Below are 21,823 nucleotides of genomic sequence, written 5' to 3'. Positions count from 1 at the left end.
TTTTGCATTCTAATTGCAGAGAAGTATATCGATAAACATAATGTAGCCTAAAGGGGGCAGTTACGCTGTGATTCCATTGCAGTTTGTATTGTTATTTTCGGAATAGGTGTTTTAGTACTTGGCACGTTTACAAAAAAGCTTTGTATAACATCCCAACATTTTCTTGTAGCTGTCTTTTTTAATAGTGTGGTATTAGCACACTACAAATACATAAAATCAGATGAAAAGACAAAACCATGTTTTTAGTATAATAAATAAAAGCAAGGTAGCAGAAGGAAGACTTAATAGGGCCAATGAGTAGACATTATTATTATTATTACTGGCATTTGTATAGCACCAACATATTCCTCAGCGCTGGTCTAAATAATTATAATGAAAGAATATTGTAAGACTGAAAAGGGGCCTGTAGATTTAAACAAACCACAGAAAAGGCATGGAGAGTGTATGGCATAATGATTAATAATGTGTTAAGATAAACACATCCAATGCACAATTTTGAAATGTTGCAGGAAACCGTGCTTGGACTAAAGAAGGACAACATGGTCCGAGTAATATAAAGCCTTATAGATCTCTAACAAACTGGTTCCAGGGGCAACAGTGAGCAAGTACCCAAACCCCACTGATCTTGTCACTAAAGGTGCCCAAATCATGTGCTTGTGAATGTGTCAGTGGGCGTCCATGTAACAAATATGAATTTCTCAGAGGAAAGACTCTGAAAGTGTGGACAGTGTCTAAGGTGTAATTCTCTTATGGCTCTCAGTCTAAGTAAATTAAGAGCGAGATAAACATTTTGTGTGAGAAGCATTGTAGGTAGATATCAGACATTGGTGTCACCATATTGTGCTTTCTTCCCTTAGTAAGAGAAAGGATAGTGTAGTCTAGGGTAGTGTTCATTATGTTCCTACAATCCAATTTAGCTCAAAGTAGAACATGTAGCTGGGCATAGGCCTGCAGACAGGCTGCCATTTGTGGCTAAAGTATCCCACTGCCCTTCACCAATCACCATCATGCAGCTGACAGCCATCTTAGTGACTGTCACAAAGGGATAGCAGGGCCGTTAGGCGACTTTTGGTCACTTACCTGACATTGGATGTCCTCACGCTATGCATGTCCTGCATCACCCAAAACCACATAGGAAAGCATTGTATAATGTTTTCCTGTGGGGAAATCCTAATGGGAGTGCGGCCATTGCTGCATGTGCGCATTAGGTCTCCCCCCGCTGGCTGAGGGGGAGCAGCAAAGGTGGTAAGTGAAAGAAGGGATTTTTAACTCCCTCTTCACCATGGAGGGGTGAAAAAGGGGCAGCAGGAAGTTATAATGGCTTAGCTACCCCTGGAGGGCTTCAAAATTTATTTAAGTAGCCCCATGGTGCAGCACCAGACCACACACACTAAGGAGGCCTATCGGATGGCCTAAACACTTAGGGCCACCCTGTGGGCATGTGTTGGCACCCTTGCTTGTCACTTCCTCCCAGATAGACTGGAGCTGCACGGGAAGAGGAGGGGGCCACCCTAACTCCCAACTGCCTCAGCCTGCCACTGGATCCCAAGGAATCCACCCTCTTGCAAAAGGCAAAAATTTGGAGGGTGACTAAGTGTAAATTGTGCGCATGTCAGTATGTCGGTCTGTTGGGTGTCAATATGTCTGTCTGTCAGTATATGTGTCTGTATGACTGTCAGTATATGTGTCTGTCCATATGTCTATCAGTATATGTGCCTGAGTATCTGCATGCGTGTCATTGTTTGCATCTCTTTATCTGCATGTGTGTCAGTGTGTGTGTATGTGTCTGTATAACTGCATGTTTTTGTGTGTGTGTATCTGCTTGTGTGTATGTGTTTATTTAAGCAGTCCAATGGATCTGCCGGTGCTGCACCAGACCACACACTAAGGAGGCCCTTGGGGTGGCCTACCCTGTGGGCATATGTCAGCAGGGTCCTGGTCGGCTGCTGTGGCCCTTTAACAGCACGACCAGGCACCCATGCTTGTCAATTCCTCCACGATAGACTGGAGCCGCACGGGAAGAGGAGAAGGCAGTGAGGAGGGGGCCAGCCTAACTCCCAACTGCCTCATCCTGCCACTGGATCCCAAGGAAGCCACCCTCCTGCAAAAAGCAAACTGGAGGGTGACTTAGTGTAAATTTTGCATGTGTGTGTGTCAGTATGTCTGCCTATATGTATATATGTCTATCTGTGTCAATATGTATGTATGTCTGTGTGTTTATGTGTCAGTATATGTGTCAGTATGTCTGTCAGTATATTTCCCTGAGTATCTGTATGTGTGTCATTGTTTGAATCTGTGTGTCTGTATATCTGCGTGTATGTCAGTGTGTATGTGTCTGTATATCTGCGTGTGTATCAGTTTGTATATCTGTGTATCTGGGTGTGTTTCTGCTTGTGTGTATATGTTTCACAGTGTTTGTGTGGCAGTGTATGTGTATATGTGCATACATGTCAGCATTCAAACGCTAACACTATACACAAATACATTTTGCATTTAACCTTCAACACTACATACAAGCACACTCCTTCATTGAAATGTCAACACTATATACAAACACACCTCTGTGTTCAACACAGATAATATATAAACACACCCTTGCATTCAGAAACTAACGCTTCTCATAAATGCATATTTGCATTCAAATGCCAACACCAGATACAAACATACCCCTGCATTCACACAAACCTACTCCATACAAAACCATGCTTACATTCAAAAAAACAAACATTGCTCAGTGCTAAATACAACCCTATAAGCATGTGAAAATAGTAGAGCATTGTTGGAGCTGCATGACAGTTGGGGATCTACCTTTTAACCACCCTTGCGTTAGGGGGCCCAAAAACAATTTGCAGTAAGGCCCTCTCTACTTACTTCCACCACTGCGTTGGGGAGGAGGGCATGATTGCATGCCGGTGAATGAGTGGGGGCAGTGTCCAGGGGGCCCAAACTAATATTTGTCCAGGATCCAAGCAATATTAAAGATGGCCCTGAGGATACCTTTACAATATATTCATAGGTACCTGATATTTTGTCCTAAGAAACTTTTCTCACTAAAGGGACACTGTAGGCACCCAGCCCACTTCCGCCCATTGAAGTAGTCTGGGTGCCAACTCCCATCACCCTTAACTGAGCATGTATTTTTTACATTTTTTTTTTTTTAATAAACTGTAATAATTACCTTGCAGGATTAAGTCCTCCTCTAGTGGCTGTCTACCAGACAGCCACAATTAAGGAGTGTGCTTGTATGTAGTGTTGAAGTTTAAATGCAAAATGTATTTGTGTGTAGTGTTAGCGTTTGAATGCTGACATGTATGCACATATACACATACACTGCCACACAAACACTGTGATACACATACACATACACACAAGCAGATACACACACACACACACACACACTCTGAAACACATGCAGATACACAGATATACACACTGACACACACGCAGATATACAGACACATATACACACACTGACACACGCAGATATACAGAGACATATACACACACTGACACACGCAGATATACAGACACATATACACACACACCGATACACATGCAGATACACAGAAACACGGATGCAAACACTGGCACACATGCATATACACAGATGCAAACAATGACACACATGCAGATACTCAGGGAAATAAACTGACAGACATACTGACTACCAGACAGCCACTAGAGGGACTTCAGGGTTCTTAGATGACTTTTTTAGTAGTCTAAACGACACTGGATGTCCTCACACTATGCATGAGGATCTCCATCATCGTCGGAATCCCCATAGGAAAGCATTAAATTACCTGCCAGGTAAGTGACTGAAATGGTTAATAACCCCTTCAGCGCTGCGGGAGGGGGCCTTGACAGAAGGGGAAGCTACAGTGCCAGGAATAAGAGTTTGTTTTCCTGGCACTATAGTTTCCCTTTAAAATATTCTCCTGTATTTTTAACTTCTTAATGGCATATGATGTTCATCGCTATATAATTGGAATATTTAACCACATTGTAACACATGATGTGCAGCACGATATGATATTAGCCTAATTTATTTTTATGAAAGAGCTCCATGGAGTGTCTTTAAAGCTGTGGTTCTGCTTGTTGTTGTTGTGTTTTTTTGTATGTTTATTTTTATTTTTTTTTATCATTTTTTGTACTAGTACATGTTCATGCCTTTCCTTTGTTTTAACTTTCAAGGTAATTTTGTATTTTCACTACAAATTGGGTTTATTGGCTGGCTCGCTTGTATAAATTTGGATATGTGGCTGGCTCCCTTGCATTAGTTTAGATATTTGTGTACACCATTCTTTATTTTTGAAACAAACATAGTATTAAAGGATATAATTGAATATATATGTGAACAGGTTGTTAATCCAAGGACAAATCTGATTGTCATTATGGAGTCAAGAAGGGTTTTTTGTGCTTTTTTTTTGCTTTTTTACGTATTGTGGCATAATTTGCCATTGCTACAAATTTTGTTTTTTTTCCTTCTATTGATCAACAGTATAAAACATATAAAGGATGAACTCAAAGGAATAGAGTCATATTTTTTTCCAGCCTAGATTACTGTGTTCTTAGAAACTTTTTGTACTGCATATTAAGGCTATTATGCACGCATAATAAAGATGTATGGTATTTCAATTTGCATAGCTGGTGAAATAGTAACTATTTGACTTGTAAAGAAAAATGGATAAGTAACAGCTGGAGTTAAAATGTGTTCTTGTTGACAGGCAGCGTGCAATTTTTGTATTTCTACTTTAAGACTGGCCCATTGTCTGAGAAAAAGAGTATAGTAGAGTATATGCTTTTTATTTTATTTTTTAAAACCTACTGCCATTTCATGATTGGAGAAAAAAAAGAAACTCAAAATGCAGTACAAATTATGTTATATAACCTCCTATTTGCTGCTTTCTGTATGAGAACTTGTTACAGAAATGTAAACTTCTAAGTCTATAGAGAACACTATTCAAGGAAGACATTCCCTCTAAAAAGGTGATATTATAAACCAAAGGGTCACTTGGACCATAAATTAAACACTCTACTCTCTAAAGTCTTTCTACTCTTCCTGTGCCTTCACAGCTTGCTTGCAGCAAATGTCCCTTTATAATCTTGGTTTCATCTACAATTTGTATTTCAAATTTAAGATTATATTTACGGTACTGTTTTATGCTTCTAGGTCCCCTGCAATGGCTGGAGGATTATTTGCAATTGAGAGAGATTTTTTCTTTGAGCTGGGCCTGTATGATCCAGGTCTTCAGATATGGGGCGGTGAGAACTTCGAAATTTCCTACAAGGTAAATCTAACTTCTTTGACATCAAAAAGCTGATTACATGAAATAAAATGTCTGGTTTTCTGTGTATAGACCTCTTAGACATGCTTAGTCTGCTCTAACTGGATTCCTGACGTCTTGTATTGGTCTTGCATTAGACCATTAGATTCTCGGTGCCATAAAAGACAAACCTGCATGTTGTTTTAGGCCTGTCACTGGGTAACCGCATCAGAGGGTGGAGTTGGACCCCTTTAACCCCTTAAGGACACATGACATGTGTGACATGTCATGATTCCCTTTTATTCCAGAAGTTTGGTCCTTAAGGGGTTAAAGGGTTTTTTTTTTTTCTTACATATGTGTCTCTGTAGGTGTAGTATATGGGTTGAAAATCTGCAAAGTCCAACAAGTCAGGGGGCACAGTCAGATTCTGAGGTTCAGGTGTAGTGTCCTGCTATCTTTAAATATCACAAGCCAACCATTGATTACAACTCTACACTGTTTGTGGATGGCTGTAATAGATTGATCGTGCTAGGATAACATGCCCCAGCTGGCACCCTCAGACCATCATTTTCTTTCCCACATGTATCCCATCCACATTTCCAATTTATGATTTTGAAAATGTGGCTATTATATTTGAGTTTTCATTAAGCCAAAGCTTGGTAAAACTTTTCAACAAGTTAATCAGAATTCCAGAAATTAAAGTTTTTCACTAACTGTACATTTTATGGAGCCCCTTTTATAAAATTTAACAGGTCCAAAGCACAGCAGACCCAAAGTTATCAAGCAATCCCAGGGCAGCTTGGTCACCCCTTTTCCCCTATATTAATATGTCCCCTTGTTTTTTTTGTGTCAATCTGCAAGTTACACATAAGGATTGCCATCCCTTATGTATAACTTGCAGAGCGTGAAGCTTTATTCAAGTTACAAAGCCTTTGTCAATGTTGGCGTGGCCGTTCGTCACTCCTGCGAGCAGTGCGTCATGGATTCTCTGTGTTGACTCTTGAGCAGTCGCAACAGGTCAACACAGGCCCATTAGAAGCCTCCGTTAACTATGGTAGTAGATACAATTTCCATTCACCCACCATCTTAAAATCACCAAGATGGCACCAACCATGAAAAAAAGACCTGGCAGGACTAGCACAACATTGGAAACCATGAGTTGCACCAGTCCGGGGCGACATACGTTTGTGGGGGACTCAGGAAGGCATCCCTGTGCTTGGGCACCTAGTTATTGACAATGCCATTTTAAATTGAAGGACAGTCATACTTTCTTTTCTAATATTTCCTCATTGCTCTAATAGTTAAAAAAAAAATTGTGATGTCTATTTTGGTGCCAGTGTGCTTCACACTAGTGTATATTTCCACTGCAGAAAGTTCTTTAAACTGTTTTTCTAAAAAAACTTCATTAAACAATAAAAAAAAATATTAAGTCATGACATAACATAAAATAGTAATGTCAGCCCTCTACCCAGAAATCTAGCTTCACCCTAAAACAGGAGTGTCCTCTTTTGGTCAGTTTAAATTATGAGAGAGGGACCTTAATTAGTTCTGAATTATTTATATTTGCATTTTTTTTCCTTTTTTGTGAGGTTGATAACACGTTTACACCACCAATAAATGAAGTCTGCCAACAGAAAGATATAAATGTAAATAGAAAGAGCATTGTGACAGGGCTTAATCTACTTTGCACACTGCAAAGTAGAAAATATTTCATTGTAAACCTGTGATCCTAATCCTGAAATCCCTTGTATTTTCATCAACACACAGCATGTTAGAGCTACAGTTCTAGAATCCTGTAATGTAATGAAAGGGACTCAGTCATGCAAAAATGACTGATTCCAATTTGATTTAGAGATTTATGTCATCTATACATTGTGCTAGGCAAACAAAAAGCACACGAATACATAATAAAATGTCTGTGTTTTATTTATACTTACCATGCGTTACTTCGAGGTCATGACCACAATGAAGATTGCTTTGTGCATGTTATCACCCTATCATAGCGAGCACCGTGTATAGAGGAACTATATTGTGATTTCAAATGAAAATCTGTTTTGATTTTTGTTTTTCTTTGATGATGCAGTCTGACATTTCTGATTTATATAGCACATAAACAGAACCCTGCTTCTATACACTATACCCTTTGTCTATATATAGGAGGCTACAGAGGTAGGGAAAAAAGTTTTATCTTTTTATATATTCATTATATTTCGCCTGTTCTAGAACCACACTTCTGCTTCTCAAATACACATTCAAATGTACTTCTTGTGTTTAGCCCTATCATGTTACTAGTCTGTCCCACTGATATGAATGGGGCAGCGCTGTGCACTTCACGGGTAGCATCGGAAGATGAAGTCCGCAACATCTGTAATCCGCAACATCTGTAGTGCTGAAGGTTGCCTGCCCCTTGGTCTATGTCACACTTCTTCTATTCAATAATTTCATGTAATAATTTTCCAAATGTGCACATATCACATGCATACAGGATTTATTTTATTTACCGGAACATATTTAAAATATTTGCAACATTATCTTGGAAACATAATTTTATGTACCGTAGGTGAAGTATAGAGTCGTTGTTGTGTAATGCTTGTGTAGGGTTAAGTTCCTAGGTAATAAAACCCCGTCCTGAGAGAGTTCTCACCTCTGATATAATTGAGTAGAGTGTGTGGAAACAAAATAAACACAAAAGTCTGCTTAATTATTTATAAATATAAAATACCGTAAGACGTATATCTCAAGGGCAGATATAACATGGGGATCCCTGCTTTCTTAGATTTCCTGTTACATGCATGTCGGAGCCATGTTCTGCATTGTCTTTGAATATGCATATTATTTTTAGCATATTACAGTCTTGCCTTTCCCTTGTGAAAGATATCTTATGGGAATTCATGCGGTTACATATCTTACCAGCTTTATTTTCTTACAATATGCAACATACAAGAATAATTTACAAAACTGCACCATTACTGCTTCTAAATGTTTCTATATTGAATGTGCAGTATGCGTTCTGCCACGTATAGGCCCACATATTAAACTGTCTGGAAGGAAAGAAAATCACATAATTTAATCGATGCTGCTCCTCACCGTTCTTGCCGCATGCACATGATGGATCTTGGAAAGCAAGGAAGATGCAAAACTTGCTATTTTCAGAGAGGGCAGTCTTATAGCTGACTAATTTTTTTACATTACAGTAATTCTAACTCATTGTGTGCAGTGACAGGAGAAACTATCTGTACCATAGCCTATACAATGAATATGTTTGTTACATTTAATTAAACTTAATTATTATTATTTTTTAAAGATGCATATTGTTTTTTGAGGGGAAAAATACTTTTGTATCTAGCTGGGCAGCCACTGATAACTGACCAACCACTGCTCAACCTAACTTGCCTGCTGCTGTGATGTGAGACTGCAGAAGCGGGTATGTTAGATTGAGCAACAGTTACATAGTTAGCTGAAAAGAGACATGTGTCCATCAAGTTCAGACTTCCTCATATTTGTTTTTTGCTGTGGATACAAAAGAAGGCAAAAAAACAGTTTGAAGCACTTCCAATTTTGCAACAAACTAGAAAAAAAATTGCCTCTTGACCCCAAAATGGCAGTCAGATTAATCCTTGGATCAGGAATCATTTACCCTACATTGAAAAATTATATACTTGAATATTGTTTTTGCAACTATGCATCTAGTTGCTGTATAAACATCTGTACGGACTCTGATAAAACCACTTCTTCAGGCAGAGAATTCCACATCCCTGTTGTTCTTACGGTAAAAAAAAAACCTTTTCTTCTTTGCCTTAGACTAAATATTCTTTCTTCCAGTCTAAACGCATGACCTCGTGTCCTATGTAAAGTCCTGTTTGTGAATAGATTTACACACAATGGTTTGTATTGGCCACAAATATATTTGTATAATGTTATCAAATCCCCTATGAGGCGACGTTTTTCTAAACTAAAGAGGTTTAAATTTGTTAACCTTTCTTCATAGCTAAAATGTTCCATTCCTTTTATTAATTTTGTAGCCATCTTCTGCACTTTTTCTAGTGCCATAATATCCTTCTTTAGAACAGGTGCCCAAAATTGCACAGCATATTCAAGATGTGTCTTACAATCGATTTATTAAGAGACAAAATAATATTCTCATCCCGAGAATGAATGCCCTTTTTCATGCATGACAATACCTTACTGGCCTTGGCCACTGCTGATTGACATTGCACATTGTTGCATAGTTTGTTGTCTATAACAGTTCCCAAGTCCTTCTCGTGTGTGTGGTTATCTCTAATTCGCTTCCATTAAGGGTATAGGTTGCTTGTGCATTCTTGACACCGTAGTGCATAACTTTGCATTTTTCTACATTAAATTTCATCTGCCATTTGAGTGCCCAGTCCCTCAGTCTATCTAAATTTCTCTGCAGCAAAGTAATATCTTGCTCACATTGTATTACTTTACAGAGTTTTGTGTCATCTGCAAACAATGAAAAATGACTTTCAATGCTTTTTTCAAAATCATTGATAAACATGTTATATTGAAGGGGTTTCCAGAACGGAACCCTGAGGGACACGACTTGCCACATCTATCCAGCTTGAAAATGTACTATTAATGACAACTCACTGTACTCTATTTTTAAGCCAATGTTCTACACAGGAACAAGAATTTTCATCTACACTGATTTATTTGAGTTTGAACACTAATCTATTGTGTGGAACTGTATCAAATGCCTTGGCAAAATCCAAATAGATCACATCCACTGCAACACCCTGATCTATACTTCTACTTACTTCTTCGTAAAATGCAATTAAGTTAGTTTGACATGACATATGTTTCATAAAACCATGCTGATTTTTGCTGATAACCATGTTCTTCTTAAGGAATTCTTCTTAAAGGGGGCGGGGCCTGTAACTCATGGCGGCTGGTGAGAGCTCCTCACTTAACTCACACTAAACGCCTAAAATACCACTCTGAGTGCTGAGCAGACGCAACTTGAATCCTGTCTGTATGTGGAGTCAACAGGGGTACCTTAGACTGAGGTTGCATGCACCTAGGACTGTATATCCTGAAGACACAAGTGAGGCTCGGTGGAGCCGTCGGAGGCGGCCGCTCTCTTGGCACGCAATACACTGCTGCCTCGCTGGCATACTACAACTAAAGGGTCCCATCCCCTCCCCCCCCCCCCCCCCCGCCTCAGGCTCGGTGGGGGTGATCCTGGTCCACCCCTGGGGGACAACCAGGCTGAACCTGGAAGGTGACGTCGAGCAAACTGATTTCCGGCAATGGCGGATACCACGTGCTCTCCCAGGTACAGAGACATCGCAACCAAGTTGGACACCATATTTGCGACTTTCTGGAAAAACTGTCTCTCAAGCAAGAAGCAAGATATCACTTACCTAAGTATTCACGCTCCCGTCGCAAACACGTGGTTCTCAGGGTTAAGGTAGCTCGGCAAAGACGGCGGAGGAGACGACCGCACTTGCCAGGTCGCAATGCTACACGTCGGAATCACGGTGCAGCTGGGATTCACCACAGCCGAGTAGCTACACACCTAAATTCCTGCTACCAGCCATGACCTGACCTGAAGCTTCCGAAGTGCCTGCACCCCAACCCACTCTGGGTCTTGACAGCACCTGGGAGCACCATACAGATGTCATTAAGCCGGCCATATTCTTCTTCCACGCCGGTGTGCCTTCACTTACCTGAGATACTTGGCCCAATCTTGAGGCACTTGTGGCTGGACACTGGGTTACCCCAGCGGGGAATTAGCTGATCTAGGGACGGAACCTTGAACTTGCCATCTCCTGCAAGGTGTCACAGTACTGCACCCATTGTTATTGTATGATGTAGGGAGCATACTTCTGTATTCATAATTGGGGGATCACATTCTGCCTATCAGAGGGGGTCGCTTAGGTTTTTTTTTCTCTTTCCACTCTACTATTATCCTACTGTTATAATCTTCATTTGATCCACTCTGCTGTATTCTTTACTTACAAAAAAAATGTGTGCAGTTATGCTAGCTAGCAAGCACCATGATATTGTTATTTTATAATGTTTTCCTGCATTGCCATGCCTGATGCTTTTTATTCTAACAATGCACAACAAAAATAAAAAAAATAACCTTTCAAAAATGTTCCCAGCCACAGAAGTTAAGCTCACAGGTCTATAATTTCCAGGCAAGGGTTTCGAACGCTTTTTGAATATAGGAACCACATCCTCCAATCCCCCGGAACACTTCCTGTAAGAAAAGAATCCTGAAAGATTAAAAACAGAGGTTCACTTATTTCCATACTTGGCTCCTTAAGTACTCGTGGATGAATACCGTCAGGCCCTGGAGCTTTGTTTTTTAACAGTAGAGTCTGACCTAACATGGCTGCTCAGCCAGAAACAAAATTGCCTCAAAAGAAATCAAAGATCATTAAAAAAAATATATCATAAAGTTCCATTAAATATATAAACTTTTATCAAATTAAAACTGGTGGCAGTTGTCTTTTAAAGGGACTCTATAGGCACCCAGACCACTCATTTTTTTTTTTTTTTAATTCTTTATTTTTGAGTGCATGAGGATTACAACATAGCTTACTCTGCCACGACAGCGGTCATAAGCTTGAACATGTCACATTGTGATATAGTGGTGGCATATAAACATTGCACATTTTTATATTAGATTAACAGACAATAACAATAATAAAAAAACTGTCGACTTTTGGCATTTGTTTTTCGAGACTATCGTCGTGGAGCTGACGTTGGGTTAAGGTGACAGCTTGGTGCCATACGTGGGGGTAATTGTGGGGGCCCAAGAGATTCACGGTCGGGTAGTCGGCTAGCGAAGCTTAGTCGAGCCAGGCACTTCACACTTTCGGTCAACCTGTCTGGTTGTCGTGGGAGGTGGTCTAACTGAACACACTGACATTTACAATATGTTGAGGTTGGTTCGTGCTTATGTGGTGAGCGTCAGGTCAGTCAGTGCTTATTTGGTGTATGCATGAGTAGTCATGGTGTGCGTCGTTGTTCCTCGTGTGTCGCCCCGTGGGCCACTAGACCAACGGGGAGGGGAGGGGAGTCTGTGTGTGTCCTGTCGTGTTGGCTGTGAGTGGTGGGAGCAGAGAGGCGACTGTGCTAATAGCCTCCTGTGGCCGTTTTCCGCAGATTATCTGCGATCTCAGAGTTAAGTGATGGGCTATATGCGGGCAGGTCATGGTGCCAAAGGGCTGTAGGTAAACTAGAAAACATGCAAAAGTCCTGATAAAGACAACATGTAGCTTGAGAGTCCTTTAGGGTCCACGTGCACCGGCCCCCTCAGGGGGATCCAGCCTCGATCGTCGTGGCACGAAAATTTTAGCCTTCTCTGGGTTCCAATCGTGTGAGGGTCTCGCGTTCTTCTGGGGCATCGCCTGTTGCATGATGTCCGGAGGTAATCCCAGCACTGGCAGCATGTTTCGGGCGTCTTGAAGGTTGTGGACCACATGCCTGTTTTCGCCCCGTACGATGAGAAGGGAACGGTCCGGGCGCCATCTATATGGTATATTCTTCTGTCTAAGGAGCGTGGTAAAGGGCTTTAATGAGCCTCTCCAGGCCAATGTGTCGCCCGTTAGATCCGGGAAGAAAGCCAATGAATGTCCTTCAAACGTAAGTGGCTCCTGCGCTCTAGCTGCTGCCATGGTTGCGGCCTTGTCTTTTCTGAACTGAAAGCGGATTATGAGGTCGCGGGAAGACGTCGCTGGGGCTGTGGCCGGCTTTGGGATCCGGAATATACTTTCCAGAGGAATGGCTTTGGCTGCTTTTGGTGTGTGAAGGCCGGTGAGTAGCCTGCGCACGTAATGGGGCAGTTCTTCTGTGGGCAGATCGTCCGGTATCCCCCGTACCTTAATGTTGGTGGCTCTGCGCCCGTCTTCCGCTGCGGTGAACCGCCGTTCGAGGGCCATGGTCGTTTGTTTAAGGTGAGTAACCTCCGATTGCAGGGAGGTGATAGTTAGTTCGTGGGCTGTCGAGGTGACTTCCAGGGTGTCCAGCCTCGTGGTGATGCCTTGAAGCTCCGTGCGGAGCGCGGCTATGTCCCCTTGGAGCGTGGTTTGCAGGCCTGCAAGCAGGTTTTTTAACACCGCTGTTGTGACCGGTGCTCCATCTGGGTCCTGGGGTTTGGGCACAGCCACCGGTTGTCTCGGTGTTGCTATCGGGTCTTCCTCCAGGGAGTATTCTTCCGATAAGTCGGAGTAGTTGTCGGCGAAGGTCGCCATATTGGGCCCTGAGGTTTCGAGGGCCTGTCTCCACATTGCCCCAATGTCATGGTTCTGGCTTGGCCGATCCGGCTTTGATTTTTTCGATTTGCGACCCATAATCGCTCTGCTCTCTTGTGCTGACGGTCGTGGTGATTTTAAGCGGTTTTATCGGGCTGTAGCACTGTTTTTTGCGGTATTTGCTCAGGAGCTCCGACGCCATGCGACCTCTCTGCTTCGCAGTTAGGCTCTGCCCCCAGACCACTCATTTTAATGCCATTTTCCCCCTGTTTTAACCCTGTAAGTGAAGACATTGCTGTTCTGGGGAACGGCAATGTTTTTATTGCGTTTAAAATACCTTTAGTCTCTTGACATCCACTAGAGACGCTTCTGCTGAAATAGCAAAGTAAAATGGCTACCAGGGCACTACAGCTTAAGGAATACACATTTGTATTGCTAAAGCTATAGTGTTACTTTAAGCAGCATTACTTTATGTACACACTGTGCCACTGTTTCCAGTCGATTGGGTGTACAATAGAGGGTGGTTGTAGGTTACCATCACTGTGTTATTTTGTTATTAGAAATGTGATGAGCTTTCCAAACTGTCATGAACACTTTGATTGTGTAACAACTAGAAAGAAAAATATATCATGCAAATTGTTAGGCACATGAAAGTGAGCATTACATTAGACTGCATAAGTTCTTGCTTGAAATACCTATTGTAGATTACATATGAAAGAGTTCTCTATTACCGTAGCAAGACATTTTTAATTTTAATTTCAAAGTAGCGCATGCATTTACATAGCAATTACAATGGGAAGAGGAATGTCCAAAACAGCCCCCTTTAAAAAATAGGATTTTCTTTGGAAATCTGAGAGTGATAGTATTACATGAATGGTTTCCACTGCTCCTTCTCACGGGGGATATTCCGAAGGTAAATTATAAAGTCTGTAATTTTAAACCAAACATATTTGTTTAAATTCAGAATATCTGTGTAAAAGGGTGAAAGTGACATTTTAAAGTGTACCTTCCATGGTACACACAGCATATGCTCATTTTAAACGGAACAAAATTCCATTTATACATTGTGGTGGGAAAATTGTTAGCAAATATATAGATTTAGATAAAGGGGAAAAAAACGATGTAAAAATAGATCTTCCCCACCTGTCAATCAATTCTCCGGGAGTCCAATTCATGACAAATTAAATGTGACAGATCCATCTTTGATAATACTGCAGCACCAGGATTAATGCCTTGAATTAGTCATAAAGCAACCACAATATACATTTTTTGTCTGTTCTTATGTTTTGTTTTGTTTTTGTATTTTTTTGCTGATGGCTGTTTCCAGATATGTAACATTGCAGTCGCACAGTAGAGAGAATTCAGAATCCACATACCGGTACTTAGGTTTGCTATATGTCACATATAACCCATAACTACTACGACAATTGGAATGTGAATTCACCTTCTTTAACCCATAACTACTGACAATTGGAATTTGAATTTACCGTCTTTCATTAAGCAGATCATATTTTAACCTTAAGACCCATGAAGCTCTAAATTGAGCACCGGCCAGAGATGGTCAAGCATTTTCTGTTTGATCACAATGGATGTCATAGGTTAATGAGTACATTGCATGCTCTATCATATTAATTGGATTATCAAAGTGTTTTCAGAAGTAATTTATTGGGAAAGGAGGGAGGGAGGGGCAGACTATTTTAGATTTTTTCTTTTAAATCTTATTAGTAGAAAAAAAAAAATTGTTAAATATAGCCAATCATCAATTTTCTTTTAATCACAAAACACTTTGACTGGGAAATAATTTCACCACATAAATGGTTTTGTGGGAAATTCACTGTTTTTTTTTTTTGGTTTTTTTTTTTAAGTACTATTTTTACTAAAGCATAATTTAGCACTGCATTCACCTTTTTGCCAGAGAATAAATATGAAGAGAGAATCATCTTTCTTTAGATGTTATTTTTTTCTATCTAATTGACAGATTTTGATTGCTAACCGCCAGAAACCAGGGAGGTGGAGAGAAGGTCATCAGCATATCTTTCTATGACCATTCAAGCTGTACAATGTTTTTTTTTCTTTTCTCCTTTGTTTGTGTGTTTGTTTGTTTTTTCTTTCAATAGTGACTGGTAGCATCTTCAGCATCATTCCGTATAAACTGCTAATTTAATCCAAATTGCAAAACTGAGGCAAAAATATTAGATGTGAATAAATTCTTCATATCCCCTCTATAGTCATTTTCTGAAAATGCAGAAAATATCTCCATGGAACTACAGCTACTTATTCAATTTCCACACACCTTCCATCCATACCAAGTGTACCAAGCAGTGGAAGTCCCCGATAGGTTTCTTGTGGTCTTATATGAGGGATCAGTGTGATGGGTCGTTTGTTTAGTAGAGAACTCTTGCATAGCTAGCATGAAGTATTGATTACATTTACCTCTTTAAAGTGGACCCATGCCAGGATTACTTGGCTGGTGCAATGCTAGATAAATAAACAATGATTGTGAGCATAGCATGCACAATGAAGTACGGCACAGCCTGTCAAGGCTTCACAGAATTTCTAAAGGTTTTCTTCTTCACAGAAAGTATACGTACAGAATACCAGAATACACACAGTGGGAGTCCTGGGTTGGAGGCACCAGGAAGCATTGGGTATACAGTGTTAGTGGATTTATCAGCAAAAATTAGGACAGAGAAATTTGGAACAAGGAGACTTAATATATCCTGAGAAATCATTGATTTAATAATGGATAAACAGAATAAATCTAAAAATGCTGTAAACACATTATTCCATTTCTAGGCTGACTCGGTAACAATTAATCTTTTTCAGATCTGGCAGTGTGGAGGAAAGCTGTTGTTTACACCTTGCTCTCGAGTTGGACATATATATCGGCTACATGGATGGCAGGGAAACCCCCCTCCTGTTTATGTTGGGTCATCCCCGACATTAAAGGTGAGCATCATATAAGTACTACTTCATATAACCTATATCCATGGTGATGTACGTATAAATAGTACATAGCAAAATTACTCTTGTATACGATTGATATCGGAATTATTAAAACTGTATTTAAAAAAAATAAAACTTCACAGAAAAAAAGAGGTTATACATATAAACAAATGTGTATTATACAAAGTACAATGAATTTGACTTCAAACCGGCCTTAAAGCCCAGAAATATTTTAAAAGCACCTAACATGAAATAATAACCTAATGACTGCTCTTTATTTTTCTTTTTTTTTTTTTAAATAACTCTTACATGCAGCATTTAGTTTTCTACAGCTCTCTACAGTACACTGGTTAAATAGGGCTCAGTAATGAGGCACTTGTGACAGTTAAAGGATCAGACTCCAATATAATTTATAGAATAAAGAGAACCACCTGAGCATACATGCATTATGGTTTATAGAACCACCTGAGCATACATGCATTATGATTTATAGAACCACCTGAGCATACATGCATTATGATTTATAGAACCACCTGAACATACATGCATTATGATTTATAGAACCACCCGAGCATACATGCATTATGGTTTATAGAACCACCTGAGCATACATGCATTATGATTTATAGAACCACCTGAACATACATGCATTATGGTTTATAGAACCACCCGAGCATACATGCATTATGGTTTATAGAACTACCTGAGCATACATGCATTATGATTTATAGAACCACCTGAACATACATGCATTATGGTTTATAGAACCACCCGAGCATACATGCATTATGGTTTATAGAACTACCTGAGCATACATGCATTATAGTTTATAGAACCAACTGAGCATACATGCATTATGGTTTATAGAACCACCTGAGCATACATGCATTATGATTTATAGAACCACCTGAACATACATGCATTATGGTTTATAGAACCACCCGAGCATACATGCATTATGGTTTATAGAACTACCTGAGCATACATGCATTATGGTTTATAGAACTACCTGAGCATACATGCATTATGATTTATAGAACCACCTGAACATACATGCATTATGGTTTATAGAACCACCCGAGCATACATGCATTATGGTTTATAGAACTACCTGAGCATACATGCATTATAGTTTATAGAACCACCTGAGCATACATGCATTATGGTTTATAGAACCACCCGAGCATACATGCATTATAGTTTATAGAACCGCCTGAGCATACATGCATTATGGTTTATAGAACCGCCTGAGCATACATGCATTATGGTTTATAGAACCGCCTGAGCATACATGCATTATGGTTTATAGAACCACCCATGCATTATGGTTTATAGAACTACCTGAGCATACATGCATTATGGTTTATAGAACCACCTGAGCATACATGCATTATGGTTTATAGAACCACCTGAGCATACATGCATTATGGTTTATAGAACCACCCATGCATTATGGTTTATAGAACTGCCTGAGCATACGTGCATTATAGTTTATAGAACCACCTGAGCATACATGCATTATGGTTTATAGAACTACCTGAGTATACGTGCATTATAGTTTATAGAACCACCTGAGCATACATGCATTATAGTTTATAGAACCACCTGAGCATACATGCATTATGGTTTATAGAACTACCTGAGCATACATGCATTATAGTTTATAGAACCACCTGAGCATACATGCATTATGGTTTATAGGACCACCTGAGCATACATGCATTATGGTTATAGGACCACCTGAGCATACATGCATTATGGTTTATAGGACCACCTGAGCATACATGCATTATGGTTTATAGGACCACCTGAGCATACATGCATTATGGTTTATAGAACCGCCTGAGCCTACATGCATTATGGTTTATAGGACCACCTGAGCATACGTGCATTATGGTTTATAGGACCACCTGAGCATACATGCATTATGGTTTATAGGACCACCTGAGCATACATGCATTATGGTTTATAGGACCACCTGAGCATACATGCATTATGGTTTATAGAACCGCCTGAGCATACATGCATTGTGGTTTATAGAACCACCTGAGCATATATGCATTATGGTTTATAGAACTACCTGAGCATACATGCATTATGGTTTATAGAACTGCCTGAGCATGCATGCATTATGTTTTCTAGAATCACCTGAGCATACATACATTATGGTTTATAGGACCACCTGAGCATACATGCATTATGCATTATGGTTTATAGAACTACCTGAGCATACATGCATTATGGTTTATAGGACCACCTGAGCATACATGCATTATGGTTTATAGGAAATGCTTATTGAAATGAATCAATAATATATACAGGACTCAGTGGCAAGGCTTATATAAAAGGAAAATAGAGGTGAAGAAAAAAATAAAAATAGAAATAGAAATGTGGATAAAGATATATAAGATCGCTTCTTAAATGTATCAGCTAATCAGGTCATTACCTCCTATAATATAAGGAAGGTAGAGTCCACAGGTTGCTGAGATAATACCGTACTCTAGTAAAGGTTAATGAACTACTGCAATGCAAGAACCAATACAAAATGTAGAATCCCACAAAGGGTTAAATAATAAGTGATGAGTAGTAAAATCCCGTGCAACAGACAGAGTACTATAGGAAAATTTATTAGTACATAAAAACTGTCAAAAAAGGCACATAGAATATAAAATTATAAAAATAACTACAATTGTAATAGTCCCAAAGAAGGTAGCAAATAAAATCAGCATCAGTACCAGGTATATCGGAGTGGAGTCCAAAGGGTGTTAAAAGGTGTAAAAACCACTTGTTGGCCGGCCGGCCGGACCGAAGTGAATAAGGACTCCCTCGTGCTGAATGTCACTGGATTCTGGCCGCGTGCGTTCCACTGCGGCTCAGGATGCGTTTCAAAGGTGCTTGCTCTCAGGAACCGGTGTGTGAAGATGCCGCCTTCACACACCGGTTCCTGAGAGCAAGTACCTTTGAAACGCATCCTGAGCCGCAGTGGAACGCACGCGGCCAGAATCCAGTGACATTCAGCACGAGAGAGTCCTTATTCACTTCGGTCCGGCCGGCCAACAAGTGGTTTTTACATCTTTTAACACCCTTTGGACTCCACTCCGATATACCTGGTACTGATGCTGATTTTATTTGCTACCTTCTTTGGGACTATTACAATTGTAGTTATTTTTATAATTTTATATTCTATGTGCCTTTTTTGACAGTTTTTATGTACTAATAAATTTTCCTATAGTACTCTGTCTGTTGCACGGAATTTTACTACTCATCACTTATTATTTAACCCTTTGTGGGATTCTACATTTTGTATTGATTCTTGCATTGCAGTAGTTCATTAACCTTTACTAGAGTATTATCTCAGCAACCTGTGGACTCTACTTTCCTTATATTATAGGAGGTAATGACCTGATTAGCTGATACATTTAAGAAGCGATCTTATATATCTTTTTCCACATTTCTATTTCTATTTTTATTTTTACTTTTTTCTTCACCTATATTTTCCTTTTTTTTTATATATATATGCCTTTCCAAGTCCTGTATATATTATTGATTCATTTCAATAAGCATTTCCTATTTTTATATTGTTTAACCCTTGGTGGTGGTTATTTCTTACAAGTGATACAGTGGTTATGGTAGTCATATCCAATCTTGATTATTAACTTTAGAGGGACACTCTACCATTTTTTGGTGTTTATCCATCATTTAGTTGCACACTCATTATGGTTTATAGAACCACCTGAGCATACCTGCATTAAGAGGTTGCTGCTATGGCCAGTATGTATGCAACATACAATATACATATAATTCAACTTCAACCCAGCTTTAAGGCCCAAAAAGCTTAATCTGGTGTAGTTGAAATACAGGAGATGTATTTGCAAGATATGGTCTAAGCCTTCAACATTACCCCATTTTAGCAGGTAAGGACGAGGGCTGCATCAATGTGAACTTACAGAGTACCTCAACTGCCAAGTACTCCTCAAACCAAACCAATTTTGCAGCCTTAGAACAAGACATGGGCTACTGGCTATCATATTAATTGCAGTCGTCTTTTTTGAGGGGGTTCCTTTCCATATGAAGTGTTATTATTTTTCTTTATTTCATCTTGGGTTCTTGCTACTGGATGCAAATGACTTTTATTTACCTGCGAATCCAGCGGTACTGCCTACTAAATCGAGCTGAATGTATTTAAGAATGCAAAAGCATTTTTTTTTCCCTTCATGATAGATTCTTCTCAAATACGATTTTATCTTTATGGATAGTGGTTTCAGCAGCTTGCATTTATTTGTTTAACACAGCAAAACCATTTCAGACACCTGGCAGGTTGTGGCAAGATAATTGAGCAACACTCTTAATCCGCATTTATTTCAGATAAAAGCCTCAGCCCGTGCTAGTTATCTTGCCACAACTTGTCATTGCTGTGACAGTATCTCCTTGGAAATTGATTTGATTTCTGCTTATACAAGGATAAGTTGCCTGTTTTACAATACTCTGAAATCTTACAAAACTTATTTTCTCTTTGTCCAGTCTCTTCTTTTTTAATATTGCATCCAAGTGTTCTTATTTTCTTCAGATAAAAGTAGCTCTTTAACATTGTTTTCTCTAATGGATTCACAACAATCTAATTTTTCTTTTTTTTTTATATGCTGTCAATCATGTACTCTCTAGTGACACAAAATGCAGTCTTTGCAAGTCAGACAAATGCTTTTGTATAAAAGTAATGGAAAAGTAAGAAACCTTCAGTAGTTCTGTTATTATATTACATTCTGCTGCATTATAACCTCAAAACCTCAGGACAAACATTCAAAACTACTGAGAGCTAAATGGTATTTTTATTTTATTTTATTTATGGCACTCTAACCTACTTAATATATTTAAAGGGTAAATGAAATAGAGAGTAGAAAATAAGTCTCCACAAGCTGAAATCCCAAATCTATGAGTGCAATTACTATGTGCACGTCACTGGACTACAGGACAGTCACATATATTCATTTACACTTACATTTCAATTCACACATTAACAGAGACATCCTTTATCTCCTTAATTACTATCAGTAACAAAATATTCTATTTTTAAAAATATATAATCCTGTCATTCAAGAAGACTGTGTTATCGGTCTCCGATGGCACCAAAAACAGGACTGTTTGACAGCTGCCTTTGGTGGACAATCCGAGCACAGGTACAACTTTGATGCATATGTTAACGGCCTATGGATGTTCAGAGTTGTCCAGGCCTTATGGGGAGGACATAATGCCTTATTTGTTGCCCTTGGTCCCATTTGCAAAGTAAAGGCAGACTTCTGACTGGAATTCTGCTTAGCTGTGCTCGTCCTTTAATGCCATGCTGTAATTTTACAGGAAATACTATAAAGTTGTGCAGCTATGTCAACGTTT

The 21,823-nt window shown here is 39.5% G+C and overlaps 1 protein-coding gene across 2 annotated transcripts in view; it reads left to right on the top strand.

The window, feature by feature from the left end:
- GALNT7 (polypeptide N-acetylgalactosaminyltransferase 7) overlaps positions 1 to 21,823 on the top strand; it is a 147,747-nt gene that overhangs the window by 108,637 nt on the left and 17,287 nt on the right. For both annotated transcript variants that reach the window (XM_063458167.1, XM_063458168.1), the window contains exons 8-9: positions 5,171 to 5,288; positions 16,316 to 16,438. In XM_063458167.1, the coding sequence (XP_063314237.1) occupies positions 5,171 to 5,288; positions 16,316 to 16,438 (241 nt within the window). The remainder of the gene's footprint in view (positions 1 to 5,170; positions 5,289 to 16,315; positions 16,439 to 21,823) is intronic.

Source organism: Pelobates fuscus, chromosome 6, assembly GCF_036172605.1.
Source record: "Pelobates fuscus isolate aPelFus1 chromosome 6, aPelFus1.pri, whole genome shotgun sequence".
Taxonomy (NCBI): Eukaryota; Metazoa; Chordata; class Amphibia; order Anura; family Pelobatidae; genus Pelobates; species Pelobates fuscus.
The sequence above is the reverse complement of the archived record's forward strand: the minus strand, read 5'-3'. Positions and strand labels throughout refer to the sequence as shown.